This window comes from Lissotriton helveticus, chromosome 5_1 (genome assembly GCF_964261635.1).
Source record: "Lissotriton helveticus chromosome 5_1, aLisHel1.1, whole genome shotgun sequence".
Lineage (NCBI taxonomy): Eukaryota > Metazoa > Chordata > Amphibia > Caudata > Salamandridae > Lissotriton > Lissotriton helveticus.
The window spans coordinates 1,694,290,391-1,694,305,364 of record NC_136065.1 but is presented as its reverse complement, the minus strand read 5'-3'; the positions used below and the strand labels follow the sequence as shown (position 1 = coordinate 1,694,305,364).

At 43.0% G+C, this 14,974-nt stretch overlaps 1 protein-coding gene across 2 annotated transcripts in view; it reads left to right on the top strand.

The window, feature by feature from the left end:
• LOC144755745 (interferon regulatory factor 9-like) overlaps positions 1 to 11,376 on the top strand; it is a 301,449-nt gene extending 290,073 nt beyond the window's left edge. The window contains exon 8 of one of the 2 annotated variants that reach the window (XM_078644954.1): positions 10,289 to 11,376. In XM_078644954.1, coding sequence (XP_078501080.1) covers positions 10,289 to 10,432 — 144 coding nt within the window. In that variant the 3' untranslated portion in view covers positions 10,433 to 11,376. The remainder of the gene's footprint in view (positions 1 to 10,288) is intronic. The other variant, XM_078644955.1, reaches the window with a different exon arrangement.
• The last annotated feature ends 3,598 nt before the right edge of the window (positions 11,377 to 14,974 follow it).

The following is a 14,974-nucleotide window of genomic DNA, read 5'->3' as shown; positions in this document are numbered from 1 at the left end:
TTAAACCATGGATTTTTTATCTTCTCTGTGACTCTTTTCAGTTTTATTGGCATGGTGTTGTTGACAATATTCACAACTGCTGTTGTGTAGTGATATGTCAAATCATTTACATTCTGCAGGTTATTAGGTGGCGTTAGGTCTCTCTCACAGCTTTCTACTAGCAGCTCAATATTCAACTCTTTTGTATCTCGCATCCATTTTTTTAGCTTGATGGGTTGCGTGGTCTTGCTCTTTTTTATTGTGGGTATCAAGAATGTTATGGCATGATGATCTGACCAGTCCCACGGAGCTATTGAGAGGATTGATGTATCTTCGTTTCTTGATATTATCCAGTATAACGTAGCTCCTTTCTAGTGTGTAGGTTGCGTGCATACTTGTGTGAGGTTTAACTCCGCTAGGAAGTCTTTGAGAGCGTTGACCTGTTTGTCATTGCAGTCATCCCAGTGTAAATTAAAATCACCTAGGAATATGTTATTGGCATCGGTGTTAGAGTTGGCTGTTATGATCTCCATTAGCTGATCGATGAACGTGGCGTTATCTCCTGGTGGGTGGTAAAGCGCATGCAGGTTGCATCTTTGATTGTCTGCTGATCTTATATTGAGACCTAGGTATTCACAGGATTCTAGTGGGTCGGATTGTATTTGGTTGACCTCTATATCCGATCGGTGAATGCAGGCTATACCTCCTCCTGTCTTTTTTAGTCTATCTAGTCTCACAATGTTATACTCCGGTGGTACTAAGAGATCCAAGATTGGAGACGATGACTCTGATAGCCACGTTTCTGTAAGGATTGCCAAGTCAATTTCCATGTTGATGATGAGGTCCGCTATGTCTGATGCATGTTTGGTTGCAGATCGACAGTTGAGTAGAAGGCATATCAGAGGTTTCCCTGAGTTACTAAGGTTTGGATTTTTCGGTTCAGTTATTAGCTGGACTTGTTGTAAATTGTTAAGGTTGGATTTTCTTTCATTCTGTCTGGATGTTCTATTAGGGTCGATCGGTACTGTTTTGATTTCCTCCCATCTCTTGCGGTCCGATGGTTCATATGTTCGGAGTAAGGCAATGTTATGTTAATGTTAATGTTAATGTTAATGGGTATTTATTAAGCGCACTTACACCGGGTGGCTTCATGGCGCTAACCAGAGAACAGAATAAGAAATAAAACTGGAGGCGAACTGAGCAGACCACAACTGTCAATTATCCCAGATTATAGCCTAGCTGAAACAGCCATGTCTTGAGGAGCCTCCTGAACTGCATAATGTCAGTACAGGATCGAATTTCCAAAGGGAACAAGTTCCATAATTTGGGTACCAGAACCGCAAAATGGCGGCCCCCCTGACGCACCCGTTTGAACTTGGGTACAGAAAGCAGACAGAGGTGGGTTGAACGAAGAGTCCGATTTGGCACATATCTAGGTAGCAGGTTAGTGATGAAAGCAGGGCTTTTCGCATACAGGGCCTTAAACACAGTGCAGCCTGTTTTGAAAACGCATCGCTGGAAGATGGGAAGCCAATGGAGTTTCTGAAGCGCTGAGCTAATTGGTTGCCATCTGGGCTGGCGTATGAGCAACCTAGCTGCCTGGTTTTGAACCAACTGTAATCGCTTAAATAAGTATTTTGGCATCCCTAAGTATACAGAGTTCGCATAATCCAAATGTGATATGACCGTTGCCATGAGGATCCGGACCAGAGCGTCCTGAGTGAAGAATCGATGGATTTTCCTGATCTTTCTCATCTGAAAGAAGCATTTTGATATCACACTGCCCACCTGAGTTTTTAATGTTAAATCCTTGTCCATAAAAACCCCCAGCGTTTTAGCTGATCTGGAAGGAGAAGGAGATGGACCAAGCTCCGTGGGCCAGTAACGAGGACCCCAGAATTTGCCACTGTCCCCGGTCATGACAAGCTCTGTCTTGCCCGGGTTAAGTTTCAGACGGTTACAATCCATCCACTGCTGTATAAACAGCAGTGTTTCATGGAACTCCGCCACTGAGCGATCGGAACCATCCATCTCGAGGACTAACTGCAGATCATCTGCATAATTAAAGACTGTCACATTTCTCAACTTCAGAGATCGAATCAGAGGAGAAATATAAATGTTAAATAAGTGCGGTGACAGTGCTGAGCCCTGAGGAACCCCACAAGTAATTATGTGCGGGGAAGCAAGGTAAGGCCCTTGGCGGACTGCCTGAGACCTGTCACTTAGAAAAGATGACAGCCAACTGGCAGCCGCCCCCTGGACGCCTGCCAGTTCGACACGGCTGACCAATATTGCATGGTCAACCGCGTCGAACGCCGCTGAGAGATCCAACAATACCAGTGCCCGTGGAGTGCCCCTATCCACATGTTCTCTGAGAGTATCCATTACTGCCACTATAACTGCTTCTGTCGAATGAGCTGGGCGGAAGCCTGCCTGGTGGGGGTCAAGATAACCCGACTCCTCCAAAAAATCAGACAGGCAGTTTGCTACATGGGTTTCCAATAGCTTTGCCACAAAAGGTAACAAAGAGATTGGGCGGTAATTGGATAGCAGTTTAGGATCTGCCCCAAGTTTCTTCAATAAAGGGACAACTATGGCCTTCTTAAAGGCGGGGGGGACTTCCCCCACAATAACGGACTCATTCATTAAGGCTAGTATGGGGCCAGGAAAAGCCAAAAAACTGTCTTTGAGAATATGTGGCGGACAAAAGTCAGAGGGAGCCCCAGACTTGACCTTCACTAGGAGCTTATGGAAGGTTTCTAAGTCAATATTAGGGAATTGGCTTATCACCTGAGTGTTTTTAAGATGGTCATCAGCACTAGGTGCAGCGAGACATTTAGGAATGTTATTTTTAATAGTAATGATTTTGTCAATGAAGTAATCATTGAGAGAGTTACAGAATTCCTGTGATGGTGCCGCCTTCAATAGTATCCTATCTGGATTGGACAATTCATTAACAATATTAAAGATCTCTTTCGAGTTGTTATTTGAATTGATGATGCGGTTAGAAAAGTGTGCCGCTTTAGCTGCCAGAATATTTTTCTTATATTCTTTCCTGGCCTTCACATAGGTCAGTCTTTCTTCCTGGCCATACTTTCCACGCCACTGTCTCTCCAATTTACGAAGCTGTAACTTCTGATCTTTGAGTTCAATCGAGAACCATCTGGTTGCGTCAGCGCATCGGGTGGTTTTCAATCTGGTAAGGGGGGCATGTTTATCGCTGGCATTCATGAGCCAGTTCGAGATATTAGTATCCATCGTCTCGATATCTGGCCCACCCTGGGGAAGTGTGTCGACCAGCGAGCTAAGAAAATCACCTTTATTAATAGAATTCCATCTTCTGGCCAAACCACCCTCCATGGGGTTAGGGTTTCCTCCTCCGACAAGTAATCATTCGTCCTATCTGGTCAGTTGTGTCTACTTGATAATGGCATGGCCGTCTCGTTGTTCTTTCTTTGAGAGGAGTGTACAAGATTTTGGATATGCGCGACCTTGGAGTGAGTGCTTACCGTCATTTTAAGTATCTTTTCCATCATTTGTAGAGTACTAAGTGTGTCTTGTGCCATGTTGCCAATTAGTTTCTGAAGCTCTTTGATATCTTTCTGGTTTTGGAGTGACCTCTTAGGAATGATTAACCTATCTTTTCAGGATTTGCGTTTCGCTTTTCTATGTTTTTGATCTGTTCTTTTAGACGAGATCCTTTTCTTATTGTCATCAGTTTGGTTGTCTGTTCCGTTTCTATTTGCGGTGTGGGATGTGTTATCTATGTTTTGCGATATTAGGACTGCATTTGTGGGTAAAGTTCTAGATGTCGCTTGTGTTGTACTAGAGAGAGGTAAGGAATGGTTGATATCTTCTACCTTATTTATTTCAAGATTATCATTGAGTGGCTCAATCGAATGAGATGTCTGCGTTGTGTGTGATGTCTCTTCATTTCGGAGCGGTGTCGACTCTTCCCTTTGGAGCTGCTCCTGTTCATTGTTCGCATGTCGTGTAGACATCTCTGTATTTTCCGTCTCATTCTCAGATATTGTCATTTTTATTTCAATTTTGTCTCCTGATTTTATAGATTCATCCTGATGGCCTCCAGTTCGTTTGACGTCTCTGGTAGTAGTATTGTAGTTGCCTGGAGTGTCTTCTTGTGGGGTCTGGTGTAGTTGACATCTTGAACCCTCTACTGACTCTTTTAAAGTCGGGAATAGATTGTCAAATGTATCTAATTCGCTATTGGCTGCTTGTGTCAGCACTATTCCATTTTTATAAATGGTAATGCATAATTCCGCTCTGCATTTTGTTGACTGTGTGTTCATCATTTTTGTACCATGTGGGATATTTTTTATAGCTTTTGTGTTAAGCATTCTTGTGATGGCATTGCGCCATTTAGCCGTTTTGCTTGTGAAGAATATCAAGTCATTCACTATTGTGCCTTTATCTATGCTAAAGTAGGGGTCAGAGATCACCGTGTCCGGGTTTTTTCTCAAGATATTATGTTTGAATTTTTTGGCTGCATTTTTGGATAAATTGGTTGGATATTTTATGATCTGAGCATTCATTCCAACTGGCTCTAAGTAGCTTTCGTCCATGTTTGCTCCTCGTTGTAGGTCTTGTTGTGACTCTTCTCTGTTTGACTGCTAATAGTTCTAATACTAATGTTTCCTTCTTATTTGCTAGTTACCATATGCCCCGTTTGATGTAGCAGTCTGTCTATTATTGAATTAGATCTAGTTCTCTTCTAAACCCCTGCTTTGAGAGTACTTCTCATATAGCCTGTACACTATAAATATATGCAGAAACAAGAATTGAGGTGCTGAATTTCCAATATGTGTGCATATTTTCAGCTCCCAAAGGATGCTGAACAACCTTCTACAAGTGGGGACAGTTTCAGGCAATTTAAATCCCTGGTGTCAAAGTCTCGAATGAATCCTGCTATACAGGATCTTCTGAAGAGGGAATGCAAAGTTCCGGAAAATTAATCAGTTCCTTAGTTTACGGGGAGAATGTGTCCAACAGGAAAATGGGATATGTATCTTCGACAGAAGTCAGTAGTGGAGCCACTCTTATCAAATTTCACTACTGGCAGAGCTATATTGGATTTGGTGGATAGAAGAGCATATGCATCTCTGAGATGAGCTTATTCTGGGCTGCACATGGCAATGAGAGCTAGAATGTACTGTGAAAGGTTTTCAGCCCTGATCTGTGGCAATTTAAGTTGTAAAAGATGGTTCTCAATTTTGTGCCGCAATACAGAATGATACCAAGCATCTGTCGGATATCACATTTGATCATTTGAATTCCTTTTCCATGGCAGGATGAGGGATGGTAGCTGTTAGAAGGCAATGTGATTTAAGAGATTGATGGGAGGACGTAGCGGAGAGAGGCTGTTTATTCAAGATGCTACTTTCAGGTGATAAGCTGTTTGGTGAAGAGCAGTAAGATGTCATTCGTAAGTCCTTCTAGAACTAAAAACATGCACAATTTATTAAGTACTGGTCTAGGTATTTTTACAGAAGTAGAAAGCCATATTAACATTCAAGAAATAAAAGGTATGAACTATCTTCCAATAGGTCACAATTTCATCCCAGTCAGCAAAACAATGACTCTAAGAATTTTCAGGAGTTTAAGAAAAACCCATACCAGCATTCCTATTACTGCATCAAGGGTTTGGAAGGGAAAGTAGAACGACAACTTTCACGAAGTGTGGTTGAGCTCAATCAAGGGCCAAAATTAAACTCAAGTAATATCCCTTGGATATTCCTTAGAGTTTTAGGGTCATCCGTCACAAGCTAGCTTCCTACAAAAATTCTTGTGTTGAAGACACCCAAAACAAATGAGCATTGGCAAAGCCAAAAATGTCTTGCCTATGCAAAATCTATTGGCTTTGTCAATTTTTCTTGACCATGTTGTACAGCGACACGTTTTTTCTGCAGCACATTTGTAGTGCAGATGGCTGAAAATAAAAACGCATCATTTTTTATTTTTTTACTTGCAACCGTAGCTGCAGGGATGTACAGAATGGCTAAAAACACTGAGAAATCCAAATAGTTCATGTGTATTCAAGAGCTATTTGATGGGAGGGACAAGCAACACAGGACAGTTACCGCATTGTTGGTTGCCCCCACCGCACCAACCCAGTGTGCTACAATAGCTGCCAAACAACTCTGTGTAAAGGCATATACATGCTCTGGTCCTGGCTTTGTAATCCACGGTATTTAGCATGCTATGAATTACATGTCTATAGTCCTTATTTGGCAATTCAAAATACAGGTCCCAGAATGCAAAGAGCTCTAGCTGTTAGTGTCCCTAATCAAATGGGACTGTCTTGCAGCTATGCCAACTCTTTCATAAAAATCCAGAACAAACCAAATCATTTTTTACACATTGAGCAAATGAAATATATATATATATTGTTTGCAGACACTGGTTATTTCTGAAATGTAGTTTGGCAAATGCCAATGTATGTTTTATTTATAGAGTAAGTAGAAAATTGTGCAGGATACCAGGCCAAACCTTTCTGCGGACAGTTTAATCTCTTGATTTTACCTACGGTACTTGCTACAGTGTAGGTTTTTTTCATGAGTAATTGTCTTGTCAATGTTGTGTAAGTACTGGGAGTCCTCAGTACTTTACTTCAGAGGCAGTTGATTGTCATACTGTGCTTCCACGTTCTCTTCGGTACATGCCTGAAGGTAAATTCATGTTTTAGGAGTCATCTTTCCAATGCAACATCTAAATGATATTGAGCTCTGTTGACATATATTGGGTGTTACATGGCAAACATCATTATTCTTTTCTTTAAAAAAACACAAAAAAATCCTGCCAAGCAAAAGGTAACCATTCCAGATGAACATGAAGTAATGGTACGAATAAGAGTAAAATTGGAGTTTCTGCTTCAAAATTAACATCCAGTGATTCTGAGCAAAACACTTAATTGCCCCGTGACAGAAAATGACTTTGTGAAGTGAAACTGGTGCTCAAGTAAAGCGATCCAATGCAACTTTGAAGTCAGCCAAAAGCAAAACAAACACCAGGTTCCCTTGAAGGCACAGTTTGACATTTGACCTCTATCTTTGAATGCACAGCAAATGTGACAAGATAAAAACAAGATTTAAAGGCCTGTTTACAGAAAGTGAGTTTGTGGAAAAGTACAGTAAACTTGGATTAGGCCACTGGAGGGACAAACAAACTCGCAAGCCTCAAGCAAATTAAGCCAGAAAATAGAAATCCGTAAAATGTGAGTTACAAACCACAAAGCCAATGGTAAGCAACATGCGGAATGCATTCCTATGTCAGCTTCTGAAAGTTCCCAAGATGTCTTTAGTAAACCAGACAGCTGGTAAGCTGTGACATAAAAAGCCTTAGAGTAGAATGTGTTGATTCTGATGGACGAGAATTCCAGTGTGGGGAGAATAACAAAGTCCGAGGTGGTATTTGTTAAAATTCAGAAGATGATCGTCTGATTGACTTGAAAGGCCTAAATGTGTTTCAAGATGAGTACCCTGTAACAGATAATTACTTTTGGAACAGAGGAAGATTATTTGGCATCAGCAGATCTGCTGTAAACCTGTCTGCATGTACTAATATGAAAGGAACATCAGCGGGACCTAGGCTTGCAACAGGAGGGAATCACTGACATTACTGGGCATTACCGTAAGCCCTCACCTAGACGACTAATTCATTGTCTCCACTCCTGGTTAAAATTAGTAGAGAATGTTCAAAAACCTGTACAAGTCTCGAAAGCTTTGAGTTTCAACTCAACTTTTAGAAATCATCCCGTTAGCCATGGTAGCCTATCTCTTTGATATTGTACACATGGAACCATTGGTTCACTTCACATTCCAGTATTGGATGCCAATATCACAGAATTTCAAGGCTATAATTCCAGTAACGAGGACTGTAAAGAAACAACTACATTAGTGGTTGAATCAGCATGTTCTAGACAAGGGAGCTCTTATGAAGCTCCAGTTAAGTATTAACAACAGATGCCAGCAAGAATGGTTAGAGAACAGTATTGGACTCTGAGATGGTTCACGGTCATTGGCCATTTTAGGAGAAGTCAATCTTCAAACTGAAGAGAACAGATGACAGTATGGAAGGCTCGACAAATCTTGAGAGAAGAGGCTCAGGGTGCACAAGTTATCATCAGGAAGAGACTTGGATCACATTGTCTTACCTGAACAGACAGTTTGGGCAGGGTCTCAATCCTTGAACAAGGCAGTTTGGCAAATTTCAAGTTGGGCAGAGAGGAAGGTTCTCAGGATGATTCATATCCAAAGGAAAGAACCGGTTTCCTTCCTCTCATAATCTTAAAATGACAACTCGTATGTCAATAAATTTGAAGGAGATTTGAGAGTCTGACAGTAGATTTTTTTGGAGATCACCAGAATGCTCAGGTCTTCCAAATGTGACTTCCTGTTTCTAACCTTCATTGATGATGGAAGTGTATAGTGGCCCAAGTCCTTGCGGTACGCCTTCTCTCCTAGCCCCCTGGTTTCTCGAGTAATATAGAAAAGCTAGAGAGAATAAGTAGATACATTATTAGTTTGTCCAAACTGGGCCAGAAGGTAGTGGTTTTCTCTTCTAGGGGGGGAAATGTTGCTTCCTCTATTATCGCTCCCCTGGCATAAACTAGACATTTAGAAGTTGAAAAGAAGGGACCTACGAAGTTAGACCTTTCTCTTGCTGTATCTAATTCCAACCAATCCTGAAAGGAGGAGTCTACTAAAAAGTCTTATAGTTATCACTAGGCTTCTTTTAATAGGTGGTGTGCATCGAAGAATCTGTCTCTGATATGTTGTGCTCCAGAACATATTCTGAGGCGTTCACATTACTATAACAGACATTTGTGCTGAAGCCACTTGGGCAAGCCCTTGTACGTTTGTGAAGTATTGCAGGTTAAATGTAGCTGAAGGATCTGAAATGCAAATTCCTATAAAGGTTTTTGAATGCACATAGATACCCTAATTCAGTGTTGCTTTTCAACACCGGTTCTTTCGGCCTGTTGTTAAGGGCGGGGGTGCCCGGCCCCTCCACCTTTTTCCAATGCACGAAGAGTGTTAGTCTGAGAGGCCCTCTTCATGTTTGGGTCAGGCAGCCAAGCACTGTACACACACTCGACCTGAAGGCCCTTGGTTGCCTGAGCAGACATTTGCTGGCGAAAAGATTTCCTTGGCTGGAAGGCGTGACCTCCTGAGAGCCGCAAAGTCTTCTGTGAGTCGAAGGGGAGTGTCACTGATAGGCTTGGACTTGGGTGCTTCAGTTTTAAGCCCTGAAATGCCCACAGTGGGCTGCCTACCAGTGACATTTGTCACAGATTGGGGTGGGGTCTTCATCTCTCGCTGCCTCCATCTCACTCTGTGACGAGGTAAGGAAGATCCTTCTCTCATTGGCTGCCCAATGACAAGGTCAGCCAATGAGGAGAGGCGGCAAGATCTTCCTTCCGTCCCTTCCTTTCCTGAAGCCTCTACTAAACAGCCAAGGCTTTCTCCCTTCCGCCATCTGATGTCCCCGCCATTCAAGGTAAGTCCTTATTGAATGTCCAATGCATGTGGGTTTATACCTCTATGTGCGCATGTTTGCTGTAAAAGGATGTGTGCATGGGTATGTGCTTGTGAATGGTGGGTGTATGTGTGCACGTTTGAGAATGGGTGTGAGTGTGCATGTGATTGGTGTATGTGGAAGAGTATGCGTGTTTGTGCCCACCCTGCCACTGCTGCATAATAGGGGCCGCCACTGGGTTCATGTGGTCTCAAATTTATTTAGCGCGCGAATTACATGTTGATTAATGTTCTCTTCTCAAGGCCATTATGCTTCGGGCTATCTGCAGTAGTAAATAATAGGATGAGGGATGTGGATGAGTAGGTACTGGTAATTTTCATTACTCCAATTCCATGTTTCTTGTCTCAGTACTTTCTTTAACACCCTCCCACCCTTCCTAATTTCAGGACCTTCTAATGAGGGGTGGGGTCTTGGTAGGGAAAGGAGGTTGGATACATCAGTTAGTGTTTTAACATCATTATCTTTACATACTGAAGGGTGTGGATGTTTTTAGTAGAAAGGGAAAAAAAATGTTTGAGAAATGCAGCCTCACTGCTGTGTTTGTAAGTACTGGGAAAAGAAGCATGGAATCGGAGTAATGAAGATTGCTGGTAGTAATGAAGCCTTCATTGCTGTTTGATAACATTAGATGGCCATGTTCCTGTCCATGTCCTGGTATGACTTCTCTAGCAAGCACACCCACTCCCGCTGCCGATGGAGATTGCTCCACTGGACTTTCTGCTTCTCCTAACACATATCTGCTTTTGTCTGGCAGGTGGAGCAGATGTTGGCTCTGCAGCAGCTGACACAGGAAGTCTCCGAGGCCTTCAGCAACTCCATCACTCTCGTTTCAAACCCAGAGTCGGAAGAGCTTCTCTTCCCGTCTACGGATGAACATGTGCTCTTAAGCCTGGCGTGAACAGGGATAAGAAGGAACCAGACATGCCTACTAGAGATGGTGTATATACTGTTTACCCTCAGAGTTTTCTAGATGGTCCTGGCTAGCCTGGAAACTGTTTTAGGCCCCTGTGTGTACCAACCCCTTCTCCTGAGTAGGCAGCAGTAGTGATGTAGGGGCTTCTGTTTCACTCTTAGCCCTCCTTCCCAAACCTTCTCCCCTAGCTCTTTGTTGAAGTCTTTTGTATGTATGTAGATATGTACATTTATGATATACCAATGTGTGTAAATAACTAAAGAGAATTGCACCTTTAGGATCTCGAAGTGTGTGACAAGGAGAAAGGACAGAATCCATTGCCAGCACATTGTGACATTTTTAAGTTGTTAAGAAACACTGGCCACAACCCACCTCCCTCTCCCCACCCCTCCCTTCGCCTGAGGTAAGGTGTACCTGTAAGCACTGGTTCCCTGGAGAAAGCGCATCACATTTGTGTATTCAGTTCATCCGTTTATGCTTGTTTTGATCTTCCAATCACGCTATCTACTTGTGTGTGCTTCTAGGGCCCCATATAGCACTTGAGGAGTCTGGCCAAAGAGTTTGTCTTCTCTTCTCCCTCTTGGTCAGAGTGGCTGTGGCTGTGGCTGGGGTGGAGCAAGGCTTTTTTTTTCTGTTTTCCTCTCATCAAAATCCATGCTACAAATTGCACTTATTGTGGAGCTGGGGCCTGAATATTATTTGCAATATTAACCTTTTTGGGAACATTTCCTAAGTGCTTTAGACTCGTGCGCAACAATGGTGGGTTGGCTGGCTCAATCAGTTATCTATCACGCATTATAGTAGATTCACTACTCCTATAGACTGTGGCTGCTAGACTGAATGCTCCTGTTCACCATGTACACTATGCACTTTTCAACCTTCTTTGTGAATACGGTTTTTACTTTTGCAAATAAAATCTTACAAAACTATTCTTCACCTGTGTCTTTTGGCAGTTTTGAATCCTGGTGCAGGAGAGGCAACAGATTATTGGGGCTGGAGAGAACCCAACTTACTGGGAAGCTGATGGATTCAATATGATTCTCATTAGACAATGGTGGGGTGGTGACCACCTGATTATAGTGACACGTGTGCCAACGTATATTGGGCTGTCCTCCGAGACCAGCAAACCAGGACATTTTAAAGGTTCCTGACTGACCAGCGCTTTCTTTGTGGCCAAGAGGTTTGGGTCAGAGTCAGTTCCAGGCTTGTCTGGAGTTCAAAACATTTCCCAATAGACTCCTTTTGGTTTTGACTGAATACTTCAACTGCCTTATGCCACACCAAGGTGAACTTGTATGTGTAAATGTAAGAAACTGGAAAATTATTTGGGGTGGGCGACTACTCATCTCAAGGAATAATTACAACCCTTGTCAGGGTGGACCACTTAATTCACTAAATAATCCTGAGTTCAACACCAGTAGGTATGCCACAGAGAAGATTTACATTGGAGGCAATGTTTAAAGCATTTATGCAGTAGCAAAACAGTAATAAAGTCAAAATACAATGCATGAAAAATTCCAATTAGAAAAATTGAGTGCATTTTAATAAACAAAATTACACCAAAACAATAAAACAAAATCCAATAAGAGGGACCAGAGATATACTTATTTTTAAGGATTTAAATTACAATTGCACAAAAAAACATTAAGAGAAAAATACCCGGGTCAACTGGTCATGTTAGACTGAAACATAGACGTGATTTTAGGCCAACCATGGTGCAGTGCAGGTCGGAAGCAACAACTACGTTCGACCTGTTCAGAAGTTTTACAATGGGACTTAGTTACGAAAATGCTAGTTCAAAATCTTCAGCGGGACAAGGCAGCAGGCCTCCACCAAGGAGGGCTCTATGAGGTCCAGGGATGGGTAATTTCTATTGCCCGACGCCCGAGACATTAAGATTTATTGCAAGGGCAAGAAGTTTTAATTACTGTTTTGTCCGAAGGGCAAGTAGACTGTAAATTATGGACTGAGATCTCTTCAAATTAGCAGTCGTGTCTCGTCCTCAGTGTAATCACCTAACCCAGGCACACGAGTCATGACACCATTTATAGCAGGATGCAGAGGAGCCTATTTTTGATTATATAGCCCGCCTGGGCAGTCGAGAGAGTAAAGCACAGCATGAACTTTGTGTAGCACGGAATTTTCCACATGAATCTTTTGCAGCTGGAGAACACTTCCAGCAATGACAGGTAGGAGACAAGCTTCTTTGCTCTTTGCTTTTACTCGACTTTAAAAAAAAACGTAATTCAACACTCTGATGCTGCCCTTTCTAGGCTGCACCGTTGGGCCTCGATGCTGAACCCAGGTCGCTCTCCTCTGCTCCCCTCCCCTCCTCTACCCTCACCTCCCCTCCTCTTCCCTCCCCTCCCCTCCTCTCCTCACATCAGAGGCTTGCATTAAAGTGCTTGGATTTCTTTTGTCATGCAATTCTTTGGCCCCTCTCTTCGCACATGGCTTGCTGTCTGTGCTTGATGTCTCAGCCTCTTTAGTGTCAACCAAATCTACATTAAAGCACCTTACTTTCCCTATGGGGCTCTCGTGCAGCACTGGGGCGCTAGACTAGGGGTGATTTCTTTAAGGCAGTAGAAATGCCATCCATTAGCATCTGCTACAGGATGCGACCTCAGGCCCTCACACTGACTGTAGCCAGGGCCACTGGAATTGTGATCGAACGTCCGCAGTATTTGCCACATAATCCATCATCTGCTGCAAAATTTGTTTCTAGCTCAAACGATTAAAAAGTTACTAAAAATGCGACTTTGCGTTTTGCCGCACAGTGGAAGCCTCTTTGTAAAGCTGGACTGGTCACCTTTCTGTTGATTATTGCTGTATTTGGATGTTCACCTCATACTAATGAGTTGCAACCAATGCCCACAGGGTGTTACCAAGTTTGAAAATTATGAAATAATAAACTAATACTATTACAAAATGTGCCGAATAATGTCACATACTTTGCCTTTTCTTGCTGCATAATATACTCAAGCCTGCCACATAATTTCGTCCTCTCTTGCTGCATAATTCCAGTGGCCCTGACTATAGCTCTGGTCAGACTGACAACAGGTGTGCCCGCATGCGATCCAATATCCCACATTTTACCTAATTTACAATAATAACAGGCAAGTCTCTGAAAGCTCTTTCTGTCCCTACTACCCCTAGCAAACACTTTTAAAGTTAGGGTTAAAACAGTGCTCCATTGCTGTTTAGCAACTTACTGCAGTTTTAGGTAGCTCTTATTAAAATGAGTTAACCTTTATGTGAACACTGCTAATATTGCAAGATTAGGAAATGGAAGAGCAGAAAAATAAAACACTTGCCCAGGATCACACAATGTAGCTAAGTGGGGGTGAGTCTAGGTTAGAGGCTCAGCACTCTCATTTGGAAGCTGATAAGCCACAAGAAGCTGGTGCACTGCACGCTAAGATAAGGCAGGTATGTGGAATGGTTACCTCAAATGTACAGGGAGGGGTAAATAAACAAAGGAGCATGTATGGCTGGATAGTGTGTTTATGCAGTACATAGAAATGGACTTCTTAAAAGTGTACAGAGTAAAGCGGACATAGTAACGTAAATGTGTCCAAAAAAACCTGCTTAGAGTAGATAGGTTGGTGAGGCCCTCTGTTGCTTCACAACAGCAAGACATGTGGCTTTCAGGCTGTAAATGCCTCTCTGGGTCTAGAAGTCTGTCCTTTGTGTTGTGCTGGCTTTCTCTAGCCTATGCCCTGGATTCTATATTACAGCTACATCTTTGCAAGGGAGCAGTGCTTGAAATGGCACTACAGAGATAAGGTCTGAACCGCAAGGCAGTGAGGAAGGATTGTTTTTTATGCTATTGGAAAGTAATCACATGCAAAGCAAGTGAATAGACTACATGTAGAATGTCCCGTTAAAAGCTGCGAAACTCGTGAAGAGCTAGCGTTACAAACCTCTCCGGAGATGCAGCAGAAGAAAGTGAAATTGTTCGTTCGAGGCATATGAGCTGCAGATTGTACATTTAGCAATAGATCGCCACCTGGTGTTGGGTTCGGATGATTACAGGTTGTTGTTGTCTTCTTGGAAGAAGTCTTTGTAGTCACGAGATAGGTGACTCCTCCCTTGGACAATACTGCGCATGGTCATCGACTCCATCCTCAGATTGTTTTTTTCCGCCACTGGGTTCGGAGGAAAGTTTTCCGCTCCGGCTAGAAAAGACTTTTTCGGCATTTTCGAAGCGTGAAACTTTAGACAAACAACTTTCGACATCGAAGACACTTTTTGACATCACCAGCTACATCCCGGTGCGTCGACGCGGGCCGTTGGGCCTATCGGATCGTACGGCCTACGCCTCATGGACAGAACTCCATTCAAGAGATGCCCGATATGTCGAGCAAAATTCCCTCATAGCGACCATCACGAGGTTTGCAACCTCTGTCTCTCGCCAGAACACGACGAGTCGACCTGCACAGCCTGTGCCTCCTTCCGATCGAAAAAGACCATTCGGGATCGGAGGGCCCGTCGACACGAGATTAGGGGATCAGCGCCAGCACCGGA